The 24,651-nt window shown below is 39.6% G+C and overlaps 1 protein-coding gene across 1 annotated transcript in view; it reads right to left on the reverse strand.

Annotated features, from left to right (window-relative positions):
- Positions 1-1,583: 1,583 nt before the first annotated feature.
- The window catches only part of tiparp (TCDD-inducible poly(ADP-ribose) polymerase), a 38,022-nt gene continuing 14,954 nt past the window's right edge, over positions 1,584-24,651 (reverse strand). The window contains exons 3-6 of the mRNA XM_079824725.1: positions 16,469-16,655; positions 15,109-15,296; positions 8,194-8,469; positions 1,584-3,041 (exon numbers count right to left, since the gene is read on the reverse strand). Of these exons, the coding sequence (XP_079680851.1) occupies positions 2,594-3,041; positions 8,194-8,469; positions 15,109-15,296; positions 16,469-16,655 (1,099 nt within the window). The 3' untranslated portion in view covers positions 1,584-2,593. The remainder of the gene's footprint in view (positions 3,042-8,193; positions 8,470-15,108; positions 15,297-16,468; positions 16,656-24,651) is intronic.

Below are 24,651 nucleotides of genomic sequence, written 5' to 3' on the forward strand. Positions count from 1 at the left end.
TGTTGTGATCGGTTAGCTGGCCCAGTGTGTTGTGATCGGTTAGCTGGCCCAGTGTGTTGTGATCGGTTAGCTGGCCCAGTGTGTTGTGATCGGTTAGCTGGCCCAGTGTGTTGTGATCGGTTAGCTGGCCTAGTGTGTTGTGATCGGTTAGCTGTCCTGCACCTCCATAACTGCGAGTTCTTCTCTAGTGTAAATATTAACGATGGCGTCAATTTCAAACCAATTCAAGCCTGATTCAGACCCTGACAATGTTAACGAACAAGAGGATTCGTGCAGATTTCATGCACGGACTTTGCAAGCAAGCATTTCAGAGTGGTACGTTTTTAGCAATTTTCTTATACAATATAGATACAATGTTATAATTGATCACAAAACCATGGCTAATTTTCCGAAGGAGCCTGGAACCATCTTACAAAAGTGAGAGCTGCTGTAAGATGGTTGTTCTCCATGCTCTCAAATGTTGGAGTTATAATGTTCAGTAACAGTCTTTAAATTACATTTTACCCAATCCAAGTTTGTCAACCTTGAAGGTAAAACAAATGAGTTTTGTAAAAAACACTGTCTTCTTCAAAAACTATCTTTATGACATTGTAGTCCAAACGAGCTGTTCATTGTAGTTCTTGAAAAGCGGATTCTGTTAAATCAAATATCTCCCTTTGGAGTGGACTTTGAGCTTTGAAACCTTGCAGATCTTGTAACAGTAACATTACACACTAACTAAAGTTGAAAAAGCATAAAAGGACCCCTTTAAGTTCCTGTTTACAGGGTCACATCAGTGCCTTCCCTTGAGGGGACGCCCTCCTTGTCTTCTCTCTACTGACTGTCCTTTGCCCCCCCAGGGCACAAAATGATAGGAGCCGGTGATAATTCCACAACGGCAGATAAACAGCACCTGGCTTTTGTATGGCTTCCAGAGCTGTTTGTCAAGCAGGGCTTGGATTAGGGGTTGGGTAGCGTGTGATTAGGCATATCAGCAGAGACTTCGAGAAACCTGTTGTTTCCTAAACTGGCCGGCTCCAGGGTGGGGAGGGTGTTCCCTGGCAGCCTCCTTTCTCTTTCTAGTACCCTGGGATTCATTAAGCATGGAGCTTAGGAACCCAGAGTCCTCTGGAAAGAAAGGGTAAGAGAGAGAGATTTTTCATTCAGAGCTTAAAGAATAATCAAATCTGGGTTGGTTGATAAGAGTGAGCCATTCTGTACCAGTTAAATCCCTGCCGTGAAATGTTAGCATTTTAGTCTGACTTAATTCCCTTTCACTTCCCTGATGAAAAGACCAGCTTAGTCTAACACTGACTTTTCCCTCTCAATGCCTTTAATATTGTGTTGCAAACTCCATCTAACTCGGTTTTCATTTTCACATAGGCTCCGCCCATGTAACGACGTCATGTGAATTATTAGATTAGAAATGTCAAATTTAAAAATGAATGAATTTGTAGTATACTTAGTATGAACTAAATGTAATTTAAAGGGCTGGTTGCATGCGATTTCACTTTTTTAACTTTAGTTAGTGTGTAATGTTGCTGCTTGAGATCTGCAAAGTTACAGCACTGAAAGTTCAATGCAAACGGAGATATTGTCTTTTAAAGTTATGGCAGTTTATTGCCTACAAAAACAACCGGTTTGGACTACAACAAGCTTCTTCCCGTGTTGGTGACATCATAAACCCTTGCTATTAACATAAACACTGCCCCCGCGAACACGCAACAAGGTGGGCGTTGCCACGTCGCAGTCATTACGAAAGAGAGAGAGCTGTTGCAGAACTACAAACTATATTTGGCCATCTAACCAATCTAAGACCATTGCGTTTTTCGGAGGGATGTAGGAAGCAAACGAGCCGTTCAAAGGACAGTGGAGACAGCGGTGTGGAATAAAGGTAAAATATAAGAAAAATACGGCGTTTTTAAAAAAAGAAGTATTAAGACATGTTATACTGCGCCCCATAAACACAACCAAGCCTAGAAAAAAACAAAAACACGGAACCACCCCTTTAAAAACATTCGGTATAGGTTTTTTTCATAGAAACGAACACCAGCGTCACGTCAGTTACATTCTCTTTAAATTGTTTTTATTTACTTGTTACATTGACTAACATAAATAAACAATTTATTTATGAACAAAAGGCACACAGTTCAAATATAAACAAGGAGAACATATTTACAACTTCGAACAAATAGCAAGTATGGAACGTGAATGGCAGCAATGGGAAAAAAAGAATAAGAATGTGGAGTCCGAGTGGCAAGCAATCCACGGTTTTTCTACTAAAGCATGTCCCAGTGGTCATCCAAGGAAGCCGTAGCAGAGACACTCGTCCGCACACACACGATTCACACACTAAACTGTCCAGCACGGAGGAGGGACGCCACACAAACATACACGCGATCCCCATTTGTATTCACAGGGGTATAAGGAGACGGGCACTGAAAGGTCACACAGAAACCCTCTCGCACAGGATTGAGGGTGGGAACCATATCCAAATGTATCCCGTATGATCCATGAGTTCCCTTCAGAGTGCCGGGCGCACAACCACTTCCGTCTCCTTTCGAACTGGCCGGACGTGCGCGCGAGTCTCAAGTCTCCAGATGTGCGGCGCTCTTCAAATAGCCACTGTATTGCTCACCTCTTCATACTGAATGATGAAGTATGGATAACTCTGATCATCATTGAAGATGACAAAGATCTGTGGGTCCATCCAGTTGTCCACGCAGGAGTCAAATAGGTCGCTGGAGGCGTCTCTTGGATTCAGGGGGGGTGGTCTGCGCATGGAAGGGTTGCCCACTGTGAACTTGCCCGTCAACACTTTGGCCAGGAACATGTAGTGCACGCCACGGGGCGAGCGCTTGGAGAAGTTGTGGGAATAGACAGCCTTGCGCGCGAAGTAGCTGCCTTGGCCGAACATGGTGGCGTGCTTGCCACACACACGTGGGTCAAAGTTGTGCTTGCAGATGCCCTCCACCACATCCTGGGACGTGCCGTGGAACAGGTGACGTTCGTTCAGCATGCGGTCCATCTCTGACATGCGCCGTGACATGTACTCCTTCTTCCTGTAGAGAGAAGGAGAAACAGACATTTCAATTAGACATCGATGAAACAAATAATAGGACAAAGCACAGACTGAACAGACAAAGGATTCAAAACAGTTGGCCGGTAACTTTGTTAAGAACCGCAACACAATACATGGTTTTCATTACACTGAAAGGACAATAGTAGATGACCGATTAAAATTAAAAACATGCAAACCATCAACTAAAGAAAACATCTGTCACAACCGTCTTTTATAAGTTTATCTAGGACATCTAAATGAGACTAGGGATGCATTATTAACTCTTTCCCCGCCAGCATTTTTGATCATTTCAACAGAAGTATAAAGACCCCCAGAATATTTTGTTGTATGAATATCTGAACATGCAATATATCGAAAGAACTGCTTTTAAACCTGTTTTATTTTAACTTCATGCAAGAACACTTGAATATGTTACATAAAAAAAGCTACATTTTGAGCAAAAACCCAAGAAAATCATGTTTTTGTCAAGACTACGTCTGGATCAGATTCAGAACAAGTCGATCGAGTCCATCAACACCTCAAAGCTTCACAGTCCTAGAGCTCGTCCTGGGTCGACATCTCATTCAGTGACATTAGACAGTTTTGATTTATATGCTGTTTAATGTTTTTTTTACATAATACATGATTAAATATGATATCACTTGTTTCTGCTTCTTCTTCGCATGTGTTTTGATCAGGAGTTTCTGTACTCTTTCAGAATGCGTAATAGCGCCTGGCCGATAATAAACATCGAAATACACCAATAAAACACTAAAAACTACAATCAATCATTGCTGCAAGTGAATTTAGGCATTATAATGCATAATCTGAAAATGGATATTTTGAGATTTACTTAAGATTACATTTAACGCCGTTATTAATTACGCAAGGGAAAACGTATTCCTTTCCCGTTACAACAGTGGCGGTGTTTCACAAAAGCCTAGGCATGATTACTTCTGGCCATACAACAATGACATTCCCAAGTAATCATATTATATCTAAACAAAATGTGGACAAAACCTACTAAAAGAATGCAATCGTAATGCACAGAAAACAACAACAACAATGTCCAAACCAAATGCGATGCGACACACAAGAAAATAGATCTTTTCTATATTTTTTGTAGCCTAGTAACCAGCCGACGATTCACAAATCGATTAATCGTGATTAATCGCATCTAAAATAAAAGTTTGTGTTTACATAATATATGTGTGTGTGTGTGTGTGTGGTTATACTGTGTATAATTATTATGTATATATAAATACACACACGATGCATGTATATATTTAAGATTTTTTTTAAATATTTATATATAATATAAATTATATAAATATATTTACAGTATATACATGCAAATATTTCTGAAATATATACACGTATGTGTGTGTATTAAAATAATACATAATTATACACAGTACAAACACATATATTATGCAAACACAAACTTTTATTTTGGATGCGATTAATCACGATTAATCGATTGACAGCACTAGTAGCATTCAATGTGAGTTTAAATATAATTTTTTTGTGACCTTTAAAGACTAAAAGCAACAATGATAGGCTAATTCACCCCATCTCTTGAAAATAAATGACAGGAAACAACAATGTTCAAACTGTAAACTCAAGGTGAACAAACAAGTGTATTGTTTGATTAAAAACTCATTCAGTATGTGTTTTTAATAATGTTAAAATGGTCATTTAGGATTTCGATCATGTACACTGTGAATGCAAGCTTGGCGAGAGAGCCCGCCCACACGCTCTTCTGATTGGCTGTGATTTTTGATTGATGTCTTCTGTGCTTTACATTTGAAAAATGCTTTTCAAAGCTGAAATGTCTTCCAACTCAACGCGACAGAATGAACCAACAGCGTGATTATTTCCCGTTTTGTCCTCTGTACTTTGCCATACAAAAACGCCGCCCCCTGCTTTACAACTTCAAGGCTAGTAAACAACGTGCTCAATTCATACGCCATTGGCATTTTCATTTTGAACCCCGATGTCAACAATTACTTCTAGAAAACCTTCAGTTAGAGCACGGCAGCTGTCCTTGCACAAAAACAAGACCACTAGCCAACTCCAGCGAGCTTGTCATCTGGTCAAATGGAAACAGAGAAGCGAGAGGGTACAGAAAGGGTGAATGAACAGATGAGCGCCAAGGACCCGAGTGAACCCAGTCAGCAACAGAGCTCCATTAGCCCGGTCTGCGCCTGTATTGTCATGGGCGGAGGGGACGCGAGGTCAGCCTGGCTGAGACAAACTCTCTGATCAGCAGTGCTCGCTGTGACACCGCCTGGCCCTATCTGACCTTATACGACCCTACGGCCACAATCATCGAGCACTGACTCGGTATGCGTCAGTGAAGTCATCACTCGTGTTGTTTCAGCTTCTCCTTTCATCTCCTTTAAGCTCTTTTACGCCAAGCCACTCCGCCATCAGTCGGTTTTGTTCTTGCTTTTACTGATGCAAACAAATCCTCTTTCATGCTTACCCAGTGACATTCTCTCGCTGGCCAACACCCTGGAAACACTCAGAACTATAGCACAAAAGATCTTCACCTGCACAGGCATATGAATGAACACACAACCTTTATTCCTTCAGCTCTCTTTCCCAGGCTCCTACAATAGCTGCTCGCAAGGAAGAACTAATTGCTGGACTTTGAGAGGTTCACTGCATTGAATCTTTGAATGATATTCAAGAGTTTTGTTCGAGACACGTAGAAGCACGTAAATAACACATCCACACCTGCGCATTCAGCTCTCAGCCATATATAGCATTTCACATCTACTCATCCCAGAAAAGCCAAGCTAAACCACACAGGGATGTTTTGCTTATTGAGCCTGTCTAAGTGGACGGTTCTTGGCTAGAATAAAAGATTGTTTGAGTGTTTAATGTTTTACAGAAATTAATAACATTACTGGGAAACACTTCTCCAATTCTCACTATTAACTAGTTGTTCATTAGCATATTACCCGGATATTGGCTGTTTATTAGTACTTATAAAGCACATATTAATGCCTTATTCTGCATCCCTTAATCTAAACTTAACAACTACCTTACTAACTATTAAGAAGCAGTAATTTGGAGTTTACTGAGGCAAAATTCATAGTTAATTGTGAGAATTGGACCCTAATCTAAAGTGCGACCCTTTACTGTTTTAAGTAAAAGTCAAAAATCATGCAAATATTCTATTCTACTGTTTTTACAATACAAGCATTTCATTGGTCCGTATTCTATTAATGGTTCTAGTTTTTAATAGAAAAATAATAATAATTCATGGTGTCATTTTGTGAAAAATGCATATGTAATTGTCCCTTTCCTTTAATAGTCATTAGAGAGAAAAATATACGCTGTGTGTGAACTTAATACAAAGTAAATATTGTCCAGAAAAAAATAATTTGATTGGTCTTCAGTACAATGACTATTTAAATGCTATTTTTATGTAGGTTTTGGAAACAATAGAGCTGCCCACGACATGTCACACTTTAGTTTAGGGTCCAATTCTCACTATTAACTACAACTTTTGCCTCAATAACTCCTGATTACTGCTTATTAATAGTTATTAAGGTAGTTGTTAAGTTTAGATTAAGGGATGCAGAATAAGGCTTTATAAGTACTAATAAACAAACAATATTCTAGTAATATGCTGGCTAATAAGCAACTAGTTAGAATTGGACCCTAACCTAAAGTGTTACAGATTTTTCTAGTCGACTAGTAGTCGCTCATTTAAGCCATTAGTCGGCTAGTCAGACGTTTATAATATGAATTGAATTAAATATATACTTGGGGAGTGGCTTCGGAAAATGCTTTCAGTTTCAAGACTGAAAAAGAGTATTATATATAACATTATTCTACATTACAAAGAAATACTAAAACCACAATAATCAAATAAGCATTTAAAATATAAATTAAGTGCTCAAGCGCGCCTGTGTCTGACGAAAAATGCAATGTGCTTAATAATAGCGCTAGGCTAACATTGTTAGTATGAAGTGGCTAACGTTAGGCTTGTAATTGTATGAACTCAAAATTTTAAGTTAAATTAACAATATTGTTTACAGTATAGACGGACGTCATTAGCTGTTGCGTTCACGTCTTTTACAGCGTCTCACACACGATACGCTCAAGTTAAAATAAGTTCTGTGCTTTTTTTTCATTCTGGTCTGCATCTCACGCTTTTAACAGCAAAAACGAGTTCAGTGCGAACCGGCCCTTACATGTTTCAAATGATAAGCCATGGTCCATGACTGTTAGACAAACCAACATAATTAGCACAGGAACAGCCGTGTTAACAATCTGTCCGTCACGGACGGTGTTACTTCACCAATTCCTCTGGGGGGTTTTTTTTCCTGTGACTAACCTACTAATTACAATTTGGTCAACTAAGCCTCTTCCTGTCGACTAACGTTTAGTCGACTATTAGGGGGACAACATGCTGTCTTTATACTGTCAATGCATTACAATATGTAGCTGCCTTTCTATTTTAATAAGGGAGTCGTTATATTTAAGGATCCTTGGCTTGAAAATCTATGCTAGACTACCAGGATTTAATACTTAATCCGTCATCCCATCCCATTATTATTACAAACATGTCTACTGTAATACGGCAATGCATTACAAGACAGAAATATGCAAGGATTAATCTAATCGGTCGCATGCTTAAGATAAACACACCTCATGAGTCAGCCGTAACTGTTTCTTCCTGACTCATCCCTTTCTGTGAGCTGTCGTGCGCAGCTAAGGGGGGGCCAAACCGTATTTCCATGACAATATCTTATTAAAAGTACACCAATGCCTCACCTAGCACCCTTTCCTCTCTCTCTCACTCACTCACTTCCTCTCTACATGTTACACATTTCACACGCTGAGTTCACCTCCCGGACCTACCACAAAAACACATCTGTTTCCGACCAACATAAACGTAGTAAGAACCGTTAGTGTGGTTGACACCTAGCAGCGTGAACGCAAACATCAAAGCCTTGTGCAGGGGTGGGGATGATCGGTTCACTTCACAGACGTTTTTTCGGAGACACAGATCTGTCCTGCTAACCTTTTATCGTCTGTCTTCAACCAGTCCGTAATCTAAACACTGCTTTGGCACCGGATACACAGTCTAAACAACTTTGCACAAAGGATTGTTTGAGAATCTCCAACCACACCTTTTGTACTTCTCCCAGAGGAAGGGGTTTTGGACACGGAGGATCTTCAGGATGCGGAACTTGGTCTCAGACACGGTCTTGTGGAAGAGGCTGTAAACGGTCCGGTAGCTGCGGTCTTCCCGGGACACGGGCACCTGCAGGAAGTCCTGGCTGGTGTTCATGGGTAACCAGGTCTCAGGGTACACTTTGGAGGGAGTGCTTGACGTCGGAGAGAGAGGCTGGTTTCCAGAACTTTCCAGGGAGGAGAGAAATGTAGAGGAAAGGCCACCGAGAGTCCTATTGAAGAGAGGAAAACAGGGTGTTATTAAGAGATTAAGGGCCAGATTGACTAAACAGGACAATTCCATAAAAGCACCGATATGGCAAGCCGTTCTGACTTTTAGTCATTCGCAGGATGACTTCTTGATAGCAACAATTACATTTTCACTAGTTAAAATGCTAATTCTTGATATCAACAATGACGTCATCACAAGAATTACATTTCAACTGGTAAAAACTATAATTCTTGATATCTGTAATTGTATTTTCACCATAGGCTGCCATTCAAATTCAATTGTTGATATCAAGAATTTATTTTTTACATAATTTTTTATATCAATAATTACTTTTGTTACACTTTATTTTAAGGTGTCATTGTTACAGTGTCATCATATATTTAGGTACTGAGTAATATTAATTAACTACATGAACTTACTATAGGGTTTGATCTAGGGTTATTTGCATGTAATTACGCATAATTTACTGTTACTACTGGAGTAAGTACATAAGTAAGTCACATAAGGACACTGTAAAATAAAGTGTTACCTCACTTTGTTACTAGTAAAAATGCGAACTACTAATATCAAGAATTAAATTGTAAAACAATAGATGCTATTTACACTAAGTGAAATAGTGATATATTCTATTTACACCATGTAAAAGCAGTTCTTTGCAATATGTGCAAACAGTAATTACATGCTATTTATACTTTATTTTGACTGATACATACTATTTGCACATCAGTATTGTTGTACATTAACAAGATGCAATAATAACATGGAGTGTAAAGATTATATTTATTAAAATTATGAAATGGCTGCCGCCTTAATGGGACAATAAAAGCCCTCCCTACACCGACCCCTAATCCTACTCAATAAATGCTTTTATTATTATTATAACCAATTCGTTGGGCTCTTTATTTCCACTTTTAGAACATTTTCTTAATTTTTATTGACAGTAAATGCCTTTCTGATGTGATATGTGATGGGAAAAGAGAGAAGAGCGAGCTCTGCAAAAGGTGGATTCGAACCCGGGTCGCTTGCGTCGAAACCTTGATCCTTACGCTTTACTGACTACGCCCTGAAGACTTTGAGATACACATCTTTTTTTAATCTTATTTGGCCCAACCAGGCATTGTTAGGCGGAGCTAATGTGAATAGCACTTGCCAACAAGGCGCGATATTTGCACTTGGTGTAAATAGACACCCGTATATATATATATATATATATAGTGTCGTAATGGGGACAAATGTGTGTTTCATGTGCTTTATGTAAGTGGGTATACAGTATTGTCTGATAAGATGTATTTTTTATGCCTGTGTCAACAATGAATTTCTGAAAATCTGAACAAATAAACAAACAAAGAGGGTTTGCGCTGACGCTAGCTGTTAGTAAATTTGTCCCTAAATGATGAAATACGTAGAACTCTGTGAATAAAAACAAAACAGATGAATTTAATGTCTACTGAAATGACTTAAGTGTAGTTACTGCACTGCATTATTATCTCACAAGAGAAAAACTGGGAGAAAGTTGAATTTAAACTCAAGCATATGTTTATGAGAGTCTTGAGGTCGTGGTTAGATAAAGGTCAGGGCTCAGTCCCGTGACTCAACACGGCCCTTGATATCTAGCAGGTGAACGCTATCTCCCTCCACACTACCTTATGAGTCATCCTTTAACTTTTATCTAGCGCTACCTTCCTCTGTCGTCTTGCTTCCTGCTGCAAGAACTGCAGGAATTCAACTGTTGCGAGGCATTGTGGGAAAGCGAATGGAAAGAAACGAGGGCAATCATTTTGAAGAGATAAGCAAACACTTTTGGGAAAGGCTCTGTTTGTAAAGAGTGTCTGTGTGTGAATGAGAGGGTGATTTATGCCGCTTGCGGAGCATTAACTCAGGCAGCGGTTCGGCCAAATTGTCAATCGCAGTAATGAGTTCCACCCCTGTGCTCGGGACAGTGTGTTCCTGACGCTGCAGGACCCGTTAGATGGCTCGGCTGGCCTTGCAGTCGCCTCTATCTGACAACAGGAGCAGATTGATGGGAATGACATGACATTCCCTGCTTGTCTTGCGGCGTGAAAGTGTGAGAGCGTTAAGATGGATGGCATGTCTGATTTAAACATTAATGGCATAAAAACGTGTTGGTGAGTTCGGTTTATTTTCATGAATCAGGTCAAACTCCCACGACATGTCTTTGAAAGTCTCTTCTGCTCACCAAGGCTGCATTTATTTGATCAAAAATACAGTAAAAACTGTGGAATATTATTAGAATTTAACAGAACTGTTCTCTATGTGAATATATTGTAAAATGTAATTTATTTCTGTGATCAAAGCTGCATTTTCAGCATCATTACTCCAGTGTTCAGTGTCACATGATCCTTCACAAATCATTCTAATATGAGGATTTGCTGCTCAAGAAACTATTTTTGCTAAATATTGCTTAATTTTATTGCAAATGAACAGCATTTATTTGAAACTTGTGCTGCCAAATCGATTAATTGCATATACACACACACACACACACACACACACACACTATATACATTATATATATATATATATATATATATATAATATATAAAATTAATAAAAAATGTATTTAAAATCACAATTCATCATTGGTTTGACAGCACTATTTGAAACAGAAATTTTTTGTAACATTATAAATGTCACTTTTGATCAATTGAATTGTCATCGCAGAATAAAAGTATTAATTTCTTTAAAAACTAAAAAATACTGACTGCAAACTTCTGAAAGGTAGTGTAGATGTACATAAATATTGTTATATTAGTGGATACAAATGTATTTAATATATATTTAATATATTAAGAGTCCCATAAAACACTGCATAATCTGGCACCTCTATATATTTCTGACTGTCTGGTAAGATACGTTCCAAATCGTAGTTTGAGATCCTCTAGCGCTAATCTTCTGGCACATTATACAGTGAATCATAAACGATCTGGTGGTGCTTCTTTTAGTTACTATTCTCCAAATATTTGGAATTCTCTACCGAATGAAGTAAAAGAGGCTCCAAGCATTCATATTTTTAAAAGGCGGGTTAAGACATATCTTTTTAAAGTTGCTTATCAGAATTATAACATCGTGTGAAGGTTTCATCGCTGATATTGAGGTGACATTGTATTGCAATTTCTTTATTCTTTATTTTACATTTTGAATCTTCTGTTGCTTTTGTTGTTTAATCTTTTATATTGACGTGTGAATTTGCATTCCTATTATTTGTTTTTATGCTTGTGAAGCACTTGGAGTTGCATTTTATGTATGAAAAGTGCTATACAAATAAATGTTTATTATTATTATTATTTACACCGCATGGTTCAAGTGACCCAATTCCGATTTTTCCCTCTCATGTGGCACAGATCAGATAGGTATGACATGTGAACGTGTAAGCAGGAAAAAAAACACATGAATTCTGATATCCTCAGATCGGATTCAGACCTCACTCATATGTGGTAATAAATCCGATATGATTCGGATACGTGCAGTTGCGTCTGCCATGTAAGCGGTTGAATCGGATCTTCCCCAGTAAATGTGAGCCGTACGTCATTGAAAAAAGGACGGAGGCGAATGACGTCCACTCAGGTGGTGTCAGGACACAGGCGGAAGCAGAGGATGAGGTAAACGTAGGATGTCTATTAAAGGGTTAGTTCACCCAAAAATGAAAATTCTGTCATTAATTACTTACCCTTGCTGCGTCCCAATTCGCATACTATCCGTACTAAATAGTATTCGAAAAAAGAATTAGTATGTCCCAAATCGTAGTATGTTGAAAAGAGTATTCCAAAGATTCCCGGATGGTTTACTATTTTCGGTCAGAATCCGAAGTGCAGATCGATGCGCACTCTAACGGCTGATATTGCCCACAACCCATTGCGAGATGGACGAGGATTCGATTAGACTACAAACGCGGATAAAAAGTGTTAAAAAACTACAAACATGACGGTTACGCGAGTCTGACGGTTAAGTGGAGAGGATTAGATAAAGTGGTTTGAGTGAACAATTATCAGTATTTAACCTGACGAAAAGATATTTATTCAATATTATCCACATTATATTTCACCTGCAGCAGCATTGAGAACTTTTGTAATGATACGTTTGGCCATTAACTTTGCAAACACATGAGAGGAGTCTCTGCATTAAAGACCCACGAATGGCAGATCAACGTGCGTCTACATTTCTCTCCGATACGGTAGGAAATTAAATTGAAAGTGGGGGATTTGAACTGTGACGATGATTGACAGGGCAGTTTAAACGGTGACGGGACGCACAGAGTCCGTTAAAGATGACGGAGTAGTATGTCCCAAAGCTTGCATACTCTTCTGCTACACACTCAAAAGTATGTACTTTTTCTTCACAAAAAGAGTACATACTTTTAGGACGTAGTATAAGTAGGCGATTTGGGACGCAGCCCCTCATTTCGTTCGACACCCGTAAGACCTCCGTTCATCTTCAGAACACAAATTAAGATATTTTAGTTGAAATCTGATGGCTCTGAAAGGCCTCCATTGGCACAATAAACTTTTCACTCTCAAGACCCTTAAAAGCTACTAAAGACGTCGTTACAAAGTCCATCTCACTACAGTGGTTCTAAAATAACTTTATGAATCGGCGACAATAATTTTTGTGCGCAAAAAAACCCTAAATAACGACTTATATAGTGATGACGATTTCAAAACACGGCCTCATGAAGCTTCGAAGCGTTATGAATCAGTGAGTCGATTCATGATTCGGATCGCGTGTCAAACCGCCAAACTGCTGAAATTTGCCGATCCAAACCGCTGAATCGACTCACTGAATCATAACGCTTCGAAGCTTCATGATGCCTTGTTTTGAAATCGTCATCACTATATAAGTCGTTATTTAGGGTTTTTTTGCGCACAAAAACTATTATCGCCGATTCATAAAGTTATTGTAGAACCACTGTAGTGAGATGGACTTTGTAACGACGTCTTTAGTGCCTTTTAAGGGTCTTGAGAGTGAACCGTGCATTGTGCCAATGGAGGCCTTTCAGAGCCATCAGATTTACACTAAAATATCTTCATTTGTGTTCTGAAGATGAACGGAGGTCTGACGGGTGTCGAACGAAATGAGGGTAAGTCATTAATGACAGAATTTTCATTTTTGGGTGAACTAACCCTTAAGGGACAGAGACACGAACACAGGCAATGATGAGCACTAGCACTTCAGATAGTCACTTAGCTGAGGGTTTCAGAGTTTGTAGTTCGCGGAGAATTGGAGAACACGAGGAACTGGAGACGAGGAAGGCGTGGATGGAAGATGATTGGCTCTCAGGTGAGTAAGGAGTAAGGTATGTGTGACGAGACCAGACAATGATGTGCAGGGAGAGTGTGCTTATAAAGTGTCTGTGATGATGGGGTGCAGGTGATCAGTACGAGTGGGCGGAGCGTGGAGATCTGGTGACAATGCATGTCTGATGGTGGATAATGGCTGTGACTCTGTGGAACATTGCTAAATTTGCCCAGGCTGCAACAAGAGCTCTACTCTTATTTTCTCCGCCTTACGAGAGCAATGTTTTGCTGACCTTTAAAGATTTTTGAAAAGACATTGAATAATCATTTTGTCTGCATCCATTGCATATCACGCCGTTTTACTTCCTTTTCCGGGTCAGAACGTCTTAGGCTGTTTCGCCAGTGTACAGTGTAAATGCACATATCAGATACGGGTTGCGGGATGTAAGCGCCAAAAAAATCAAATATAGTCACCAAATCGGTTTTGTGCAGTGTTAATGCGGCCAAAATGATTCGCTATTCTTCGTGATGTTTAGCTGATGACAAAGCAATGTAGAAAATATGTCTTTAATTTGAATCTACTTGGCTATAATTGCTTCAGTCCTTAAAATTGGTTTCAGAGCAAATACATATTGTGATATACTTAATATTATCAAAAACCACTACAATGGTATCTCGCTCAGCCCTGAATCTGATCCATTTAATGCTCGGGTGGAGGCTGCGGTTGGACACATTGACTCCATTGAGAGAAAATTAAAAACGGGGGGAAAGATTCAAAACTGCTGTTTGCTTTTATTTAGCTTTAGGGGAACGTACAGGGAAAATAACTCTCTGACCCTTCACAGGCCTGAGTGACTTAGTGGATGTAAAAGATGAAAGACAGGACAGGAAAATGTCGCCAGAACTCAAACCCTGAGCTAGCCAGAAATTTGACTTTCGTTAAACTGAGCCTGACAGGTCAGAAAGCCACTGAACCCTCCCTCTCGACCTTTTTACATCTGCTGCGTTCCATTTTATTCTTTGTCCCTGTAAATAAGCACTCCATTTGACAACAGATGATAGATATAACAGAGCTTTGCGCAGCCCATGTTCTAGCTTAGAGTGAGTAGGAATATTATGTTTCAGGAAAGTGTTCTGGAGGCACACTCAGCTCTTCAAGCTATTAAAATCAGATACGATTTAAATCCTTCGCCGAGAGTCCGATATGTTCTCGCTGAGCAGTGAACCGCTTGTTCTCTTGGGCTTTCGGAGCGCATCCAGAGGACTCTTTTCTTGGCCGCTTTGAAGAACAAACCCATTTTTAACTGAAACGGGGTGTTATGGGATAATCAGTGTGAAGTCAGGGTGTTTAACAAGAGACTCTGGAGCTGTTAGAGGTAGATACTCACTGGAGGTAAGGTGTGAGCATGATGGAGGACCTGAACAGAGGCCGTTTTTTGATCTGCCGGCGGAAGCCGAAAACAGCATTTTGCTGGAAGCCCTCGCGAATGTTCAGGATGTACTGATTCTGCAGTGTGATGAAGCGGACCTCCTTCAGACCTCGGCCGCTCGCCTCCTCAATCAACCGAACCACCGGCTGTGAGATGGAGAAAGAGAGAGGAAATGAGATCGACAGAGAAAGAGAGAACAACAGCGCACTTAAATGCGCCCCGACTCCCACACGATTCATCCGGAGCACTGGTCACAATGTATCCATCATAGGAGATTTTCACAGGAAATAAAAAGCTTTGTTTCCAAAGGAACGCTTATGCAATGTTCTGATTTCAGGCGCTTGTGAATAGAACAGGACGTCTTCTTTCGTGTGTGTAAGCCAGTTCGACTTGAGACACAACACACAACACAGTCACACGCACATTCATTGAGCCAAACACACACACACACACAAAATCTGCTATTTATGTGTGCAATCTAAGCTCTATTTAAAAAGACTTTATATGTGATTCTCACAAAATCTGTTGAGAACTGTTTTAGGTTTTATTTTTAAAAAACAATTCTTCAAAAATCAAGAAATATACACTCCCTTTTAAAAATTTGGGATCGATCAAATTATATATATTCATAAAAAGATTTAAGATTTATAAGATTCATAAAAAAAGATTAAATTTTTATATATATATATATATATATATATATATATATATATATATATATATATATATATATATATAATTTTTTTTATTTATTTTTTTATGAATCTCTTTTGCTAACCAACCCTGCATTTATTTGAAAAAACTAATAAAAAACTGTAATATTGTGTAATATTATTGTAATTTAAAATAACCGTTTGCTATTTTAATCCATTTTAAGATGCCATTTATTCCTGTGATGCAGATATGAATTTGTAGAAGCCATTAATCCAGTCTTCAGTGCCACAGGAAATCATAATTTGCTGCTAAAGAAACGCTTCTTCTTATTTAAAAAAAGTTGTGCTGCTTAATATTTGTTATGGAAACCTTGGACACCATTGACTTCCATAGTGTGGAGAAAAAACTATGGAAAGCCAATGGGGTCCATCCGACATTCTTCATAATATCTTCTTTTGTGTTCAGCAGAGGAAAGAAATTCATACAGGTTTGGAACAACTTGAGGTTGAGTAAATGATGACAGAACGTATATCTCTTTAACGCATCAATGCTGAATAAAAGTCTTACAGAGCCCAAACTTGAACGATAGTACACATACTTATATTTAACGGGTCGCTTATTAAAAAGGAAGGAAGAGAAAGAAGCCGTCAGATTGGTGTCTCACCTCTGAATATTCCCTCCAGCCAAAGTTATCTCTACAGTAGTACTTCCACACGGACAGGCAGTTGGGGGTGGGGCTTGTGTCTGCGGGCGTGGTTTCGGAGCTGGGGGGCGTGGACAGACGCCTGACGAGGTCAAACTCCAGGTCACAAACTCGCATGGCACTGAAGTCCAACGTAAACACTCGACCGCTGTGCGTGAAATAAAAGTAAACAGATGTAAACACACACAATCCGAACACATGACAGTCACACGCAATAAAAACACTGCTAATAATCTGTTCTCGAGCCATGAAATCAATCAACTTCCTAGCCCTTTGAAGAAAAACTATGTGTTACACCTAATTTAATTTCCACAAAATACCTTGGGCTTATTGGAAAACTCTCCCTTGGTGTTTGTGGTCTGAAAAATGAGGGGTAAGCCTGTCCTCCAGACAGAGGGGGGTGGAGTGCTGACCCCCTGACCGCCCCCTGCACTCATACCCCGGCTTTTTAGGTCACCCTCCAGGGGTGACGGCTCACTAATAATGCCCTCATCGATCACACTTACTCTTCAACACAAAGAGGATTTGGGGTCAAAGGTGAAATGTCTGGGCAAAAGTGGTTCCAATAATGCCCCACCCACATGCAGACACATTTCGACTAGTAGAAGAAGAATAGGCTTGTATGGGCGTTTTTTAAATGGTCAAATCATCTAAAACATTTGCAAACACACACCCAAATTACTTCTACTCAAAGCTAGTCACACACATCACAAACCCCCCATTATTAAATCTTTCCCCTCCAGGGTTTTTTGGGAAAAAGTTGGCAGCACTTTTGATAATTTTCAGAGAAGGCCCCCAGAATATGTTGTGGTATGAATATCTGAACATGCAATATATCAAGCTACATTAGATTTATTTGCGGTTTAATGTTGATGATCGCGTTATTTTACATATGCATTTGATTACATATGATTCGCTTGTTTCTGCTTCTTCTTCGCCTGTGTTTTGATCAGAAGATTCTGTACTCTTTCAGAAGATGTGTTATAGCGTCCCTACCATATAATGCTGTGTTCACACCAAACGCGAATAGAGCGTCTGTAGCGAGTGATTTCAATGTTAAGTCAATGTAAAGGTGCGTTGACGTGCGTCTGGAGGTCCTGCGGCGCGATGGACGCGATTCCGCCTCATTCGCGCGAATTACGCGAATCGACCATCTTGCGCATTACCCGTGAGTGATTTTATTTGGTGCTTTTTGTGCATTCGCGCATTTGAATCTGAACTTTGCCGTCTATTCGCGCCGCGTTAACCAATCAGGAGCCTGCTTGCTACTGTCACATGGTAAAGTGACGTGATGAGAAACCCCACACAATTTTAAAATACTACTGTTATTGTGAGCAAAATGTAGTTTTAAGACTTTTTCAGGTGAAAATGTAGTTGTTTAAAGCTCAAATCTGTGGTTTATTTATAAAGAGAGCGCCTATTTAAAAAAAATGTATCTTGTGTTTTTGGAGTTGTGAGATCCAGGCGATCACCGGGCGCTCAGCACTCATTAACCCCAGCGAGAGTAGCCTTTCCTCAGCCAGTCCTTCTGACGTTTGCCACTGGCTCGGATGTCCTGTAGTGGTTAAACATGAGATATGATTCCTCTTGTGTAGATCTAACGGCCGATCTTTGGTGTCATGAATCTATAATTTGTTGTCTGCCAAATGGTTTTGACTGAGGGCAAAGATAAGTTTCATAACTTTATTTTTTAGGATATTTAAATATACATGCAGTGAAGATAATGTAGGGGTCACCTGGACCACATTTGTGTGGCTATTAATGTTTAATATATTTTTTAATGAAAATGAAGAGAGGCAGAGTGGTGTTTTATGACATATTTCTCCTGGAGCGGCTTGAACGTGCGTCTATTTCGCTTCAAACGCTCGATTTATGTGCGCGTCCAATTCGCTGTGAACATGCGAATGGATTCAAAATGTTGACGCGATTTTGACGCTCTATTCGCGTTTGGTGTGAACGCAGCATGACAGTGAAAAAAAACACAGTCGGAAAATTCCATCAATGGCGGGGAAAGAGTTAAAGGATTCCTGAAAGGTCAAATTCAAAACCGCACAAATTATTATTATAAGATATAACAACGAGGAGTGTGAGAAGTGATGAAAGGAAACTTAAAAATAATCACTCTCTCTCAAACATCCCACTAAAGGTCAAAGACCCAGACAACTGCTGAGTGTACCAGACCGAATCTGCCCGACACACTCAAAATCAACACAGCAGAGGGTTCTAATCTCAGAAACACAGCAGAAGGACATGGCGCTCTGGCAGGATGGGTGGACTGAGGCCTGAGAGAAACACTCGCAGGCGGACAGGCGGGAGGTAGACTAAACACTGGAAGTCCAGAGCACAGCATAGGAGGCCGAGCAGAGAGAAGATCTCAACAAACGCGCAAATACATACACACAGAATACAATTAAACAGCAAGAGGCCACTTGTGAGCATTAACAAGCATCCACAACATGACAATAGTAGACTAAACATGAGCACATTGAGCCAAAACAATCTGTTGCAATAAATTGAAAAAACAAAAGCAATATAAAATGCTGTGATGATCTCTATTTTATGGACTTTATTTTAATTTTCAGTTCAATTTTGGAGATATTTTGGATTGTATTTCCTCTTTTTTCTGTTTCAAACCGAGATCACAATTATCCCACGATTCTGAAACTGAACAAAATAATTTACTAGAGCTTCTGACAAAATGTTAATTGCTGCAGTCTTTTCATTTAAAATTAATCTGAATTAATTATTTTTACAAATCTGATTGAGTGAATGATTCAATAACTCACTCGTTTCATTACAGGATGAATCAGCGTTTTTGAAGGAATCTCTTGAGTGAAGGATTCAATGACTCACTCGTTTCATTACTGGATGAATCAGTGTTTTTGAAGGAATCTCTTGAGTGAATGATTCAATAACTCACTCGTTTCATTACTAAATGAATCAGCGTTTTTGAAGGAATCTCTTGAGTGAATGATTCAATAACTCACTCGTTTCATTACTGGATGAATCAGCGTTTTTGAAGGAATCTCTTGAGTGAATGATTCAATAACTCACTCGTTTCATAACTAGATGAATCAGCGTTTTTGAAGGAATCTCTTGAGTGAATGATTCAATGAATCACTCGTTTCATTACTAGACGAATCAGCGTTTTTGAAGGAATCTCTTGAGTGAATGATTCAATGACTCACTCGTTTCATTACTGGATGAATCAGCATTTTTGCAGGAATCTCTTGAGTGAATGATTCAATGACTCACTCGTTTCATTACTGGATGAATCAGCGTTTTTGCAGGAATCTCTTGAGTGAATGATTCAATGACTCATATAAACTTGTATCCAGCACTTCTGTGATAATATGAATATTTGTAACACAGAAATAATGATACTATGATATTGAAAAGATATAGTTTGTGAAGCTGTTTCAAAGAAAACAAAAAAGTAATGTACAAAAAAGACCTTAAAAATAGGCTTTAAACAAGACAATATTTTTTCTCTTTTGATTTTTGAAACGCAACCAGGATATTTCTCAGTGAGATCCATCGTTTTAAAAGTATCTGAAAGCGCAAAGTGCAGCACACGAGCTGCCAAAACTGTCATCACACACAGACAATGGCAAAGCACTGAAAGAATCATGCTCACACACTGTCTAGCTATCTTTGAAATCATGCCAACAGACACCAAATCTGATCTAAAAAATGCATGACAAACAAAACCAGGCCCAGACTTCACATGCACGCAAGAGAGAAAGGCGCAAGGGAGAAAGAGCGAAAGAGAGAGAAGGAGAGAGAGAGAGAGAGAGAGAGAGAGAGAGAGAGAGAGAGAGAGAGAGAGGGAGGAAGATGCTTATCATTGCTGAGTTAACTGACCTACTGAACTGACTCAGCGGACAAAACCACACGTATGCACAATCCAGCCACTCACACACACAGAAAATGTTGTCTTCATGAAGTCTGAGAGGGTTTCCCAGCAGTCCAAAATTAAGCCCATTGTGTAAACGGGTTTACTTGGTTACTTCTTCCAGAAATTACGATTCGGTCATCATTTACTCAATCCAAACCCGTATAACGAATGAAATTGAGCAATGAGAATCAGTCAGAACTTACACAATCATGTACGGCTTTAGAAGACAATGTCACTTGTTTCGGGCTATTAGGTTATGGTGTTTTTGTCATTTTGGCCCTCTTTCACTTAAATTCAACATTTTCATTTTTAGGAAACTATTCCTTGAAGCTTCAGGCCCTAGTATCATCCCAAAACCTTCAGCATCTCTCTCTTTTTCATAGTGAAAGACACACATTGTGTCCTCTCAACTGGAACACCATGGGCTTCAATCATACACGCCCAGAATCACTCTAAAAGCAGCGTGTTCGGGACAGTCTGTCTCTCACAGACAGTTCCGGGCACACAAACACACATTCTCCCATAGCAAGTGGTCTCCGGCTCAGCCAACAAAAACCAACAGAGAGACCGGTTCCCCGTGCTGTAGACCAGAACATACCAGTTTTAGCACTTCCATCAGAGCCAAGGCACCAGATACAACCAGTCTAACAGCCAAACGTTAACATTTGGAGGCGTTAATGTCCTTCAGAACACACTAAATCAAGACTTACACGCCCAGTTGCAGGGGGACAAAATGGTTTGTGTAATCTCACGTCTGGAAAACATTCATTATCTCGTGGTGGGGGGGCAAGCCGACGTGGTGAGAATAAAACTGACAACAAAACTGGAGAAATCGAAGCAAACAACTTTGCCGGTAATTGAAACACACAAAACCTGAACATCTAGACAAAGAATGTGAAACTATAAGCCTGAAAATCGTATTACTCAGAGGTACACCTCACTGGAGGTCAGTTACGTCTCCTATAATGCCTTTGACACAAATGAGACAATATAGGACGAGCATAAAGCTATAAAGTGGACTGCATTCTGACCTAAAAATCCTGTTTAAACCAGTCTAGGATGCTGGATTAAACTGGTCTAGGGTGGTCTCTCAGCCTGGTCAAATTGGTATTTATAATATGTTTATCCAGCTAAAAAGTGGCCAAAACCCCTCTATAAACAAGCCAACAGACCAGCCTGAGACCAGCAAACCAGTTTAGACTGGTTAAGTTTATAATGTTGTTTATATGTCAAGTTTATATGCTTTAAGTCAAACCGTGTGCAAATTCATAAGTCAACACCATTGCTGAGTATTTTCTCTTTAAAACGCCAGTGAACCAAAGATGGTGGTCAAACATTAGTTTTAAGGGATCAAATTATTGACTACAGGGGGACTTTAAGATGTTCATGTATCATTTAAGCTTTCTTTAAATATTTTAGGGTTACACTTTATTTTGATGATCTACTAACTATAAGTAACTTTTGCAACTACATTAACTCTCATTGGAGACTGTTAGGTTATGTGTTAGGGTTAGTAGAGTAGGTTGAGGTCAGTTACGTCACCTAAAATGTCTTTGACACAAATGAGACAGTTCATGATATATAGGACGAGCATAAAGCTGTAAAGTGCCTAAAAATCCTGTTTAAACCAGTCTAGGGTACTGATTTAAACTGGTCTAGATGGTCTCCCAGCCTGGTCAAGTTGGTGTTTAATATAATATAGTTTAGCTGGTCAGTGGTCATCCAGCTAAAAAGTGGCCAAAACCTCTCTAAAAACAAGCCAACAGACCAGCCCGAGCCAGCTAAGACAGAGCAAACCAGTTTAGACTAGTTTAAGATGTTTTTTCGGCAGGGATACCTCAGCTCAGTGTAATTTTAGTACTATTATTGTACATACTTTAAGCTTTATTTCAATTACAGATTTTACATATTTTAGGGTTACACTTGATTTCGATGGTCTACTAACTATAAGTAACTTTTGCAACTACCTTAACTCTCATTGGAGACTGTTAGGTTAGAATTATGTGTTTGGGTTAGTAAAATAAGTTGAGGTCAGTTACGTAACCTAAAATGTCTTTGACACAAATGAGACAGTTCATGATATATAGGACGAGCATAAAGCTGTAAAGTGGACTGCATCCCTCCCTAAAAATCCTGTTTAAACCAGTCTAGGGTTCTGGTTTAAACTGGTCTAGATGGTCTCCAGCCTGGTCAAGTTGGTGTTTAATATAATATAGTTTAGCTGGTCATTGATCTAAAAAGTGGCCAAAACACCTCTAAAAACAAGCCAACAGACCAGCCCGAGCCAGCTAAGACAGAGCAAACCAGTTTAGACTAGTTTAAGATGTTTCTTCAGCAGGGATACCTCAGCTCACTTTAAGCTTTATTTCAATTACAGATTTTAAAAGTTGTAGGGTTACACTTGGTTTCGACAGTCTACTAACTATAAGTAACTTTGCAACTACATTAACTCTCATTAGAGACTGTTAGGTTAGAATAAGTTGACATGCACTTGTAAAAAGTATTTTGGGGGCTATTAAAATAAACTGTTAGCAGATATTAAGTCTACTGATACTCTAATGACTGCTAGTAGTTACTTAGTTAGTAGAATGTCTAAAGTGGACCATCGCAGTATTGCCAGTTTTAGTTTTATTTAACTTAAGATGATTTGGTCCGGCAAGAATCTGATATTTGAGTTAATAATGAAATCTCTGAATTTTAAATAGAGTATGTTGGCAATTCTGAGCTTTTCGGAGACGAATGTAAGATTATTGAGGTCTTTGCTCAAGAGAAAAACATGAGAAGCAGGAGATAATGTGTAGGAGTGACAATGGAAATTAGGTTACACTTTATTTTAAGGTGTCCGTGTTACACGGTAATTATGCATTTAAGTACTGAGTAATGATGATTAACGTTAGCTAGGATTGTGGTTTAGGTTATTTGCATGTAATCAAGCTCAATTTATAGTAATTGCTATAGTAACTACATGTGTAACAAAGACACTGTAAAATAAAGTGTTACCGGAAATTATAACATGTCAGTATTGAGTAAAAAAGCCTGCGCAAGTATGCAAATGTTTCACAGAGGAAACTGAGCATATTATCAGATGCCCTGGAATTCATGTACAAAATGTCTGCTCTGACAACATCCCAGAAATAAAAACGCTGTCCCTTACACAACAAGCGTCCAGTAATCCTCATGCACAAAGCTCAAAATGGGTTTCTTAACAGAAATGCAGCCAGTCATAAGTTTCACAGGTCAAACATCCTTGCGCTCACTCTGTTGCTCTCTGTTTCGCTGCAGGGTGTTGCTGACTCATGCTAAGTCATCGGCGCTCAATACAGAAGCAGAGACAGTGCCAACATCTCTCCTGTCCTCTGGGCTCGGTGACCGAGAAGAGCGGCGTGGACGTTCCACCTGCCCTTCTGCATCTGAAGCAGGCACAGACAAAAGCCATTAACAAGAATGATGGCCATCTCATCCCCGAGTGAAAGCGCATGAGAGAAACTGGTTTGGGTAAATGAAGAGGCTCTTTATAACGACAGAAAGAAAGTTTCTTTCTGTTCTTTCTCTCTGCGACGCTCGCTCTTTGTCCAGAACTCTCTGCTAGTACAATGAGGTACAATGAGGAAAGAACAGGGCATTCTGGGATTAAGGAGGAATGGGTGGTTACAGAAGTGACTGCACCGAGAGCTAAGACAACACGAAATAATAGAATCCAGAAGATTACACGGCGTCTCAGAACAACCAGAGCTCTCTCTCGCGACTCCATTTGTGCACAATGTCATTGATGACGACATTTCTCAGAGCCGATTATCTGGCGAGCCGGCGGAGGGAAGTAACGCGGCTTCCATTACACTTTTACATGAACACATGCGCATTTGTATAGAGCTCGGCTTGTGTTACCTTTTTCTCTTGGATGTGCATCGAGGTATGCGATACCTAGCACGCCGTGTTTCTCTGCAGCACACACACATTCGCACCGGCTTTCCTGACAGACTAGGTTTCACAGTAGCTCACCCACACACACTTTTCATTTTCAAGTGCTCGCTTCTTTTTCAGACCTGGCACGCCGAACCCAAGTCGGCCACCTGTGCACCGGGTAACCATGGCGACCATTATTCGTAATTGTGACGGGCGTGGTGATAACAATAGAAGTGCCCCCTTACCCTGCCTCGCAGACAAAGCGCGGTCACCCCATACGGGCCGCTTCCATCCTCTCATTCCCTTCTCCGGCTCTAAAAATACCCTTCCAGCCATTAAATTA

Source organism: Gobio gobio (genome assembly GCF_949357685.1).
Source record: "Gobio gobio genome assembly, chromosome: 9".
NCBI lineage: Eukaryota > Metazoa > Chordata > Actinopteri > Cypriniformes > Gobionidae > Gobio > Gobio gobio.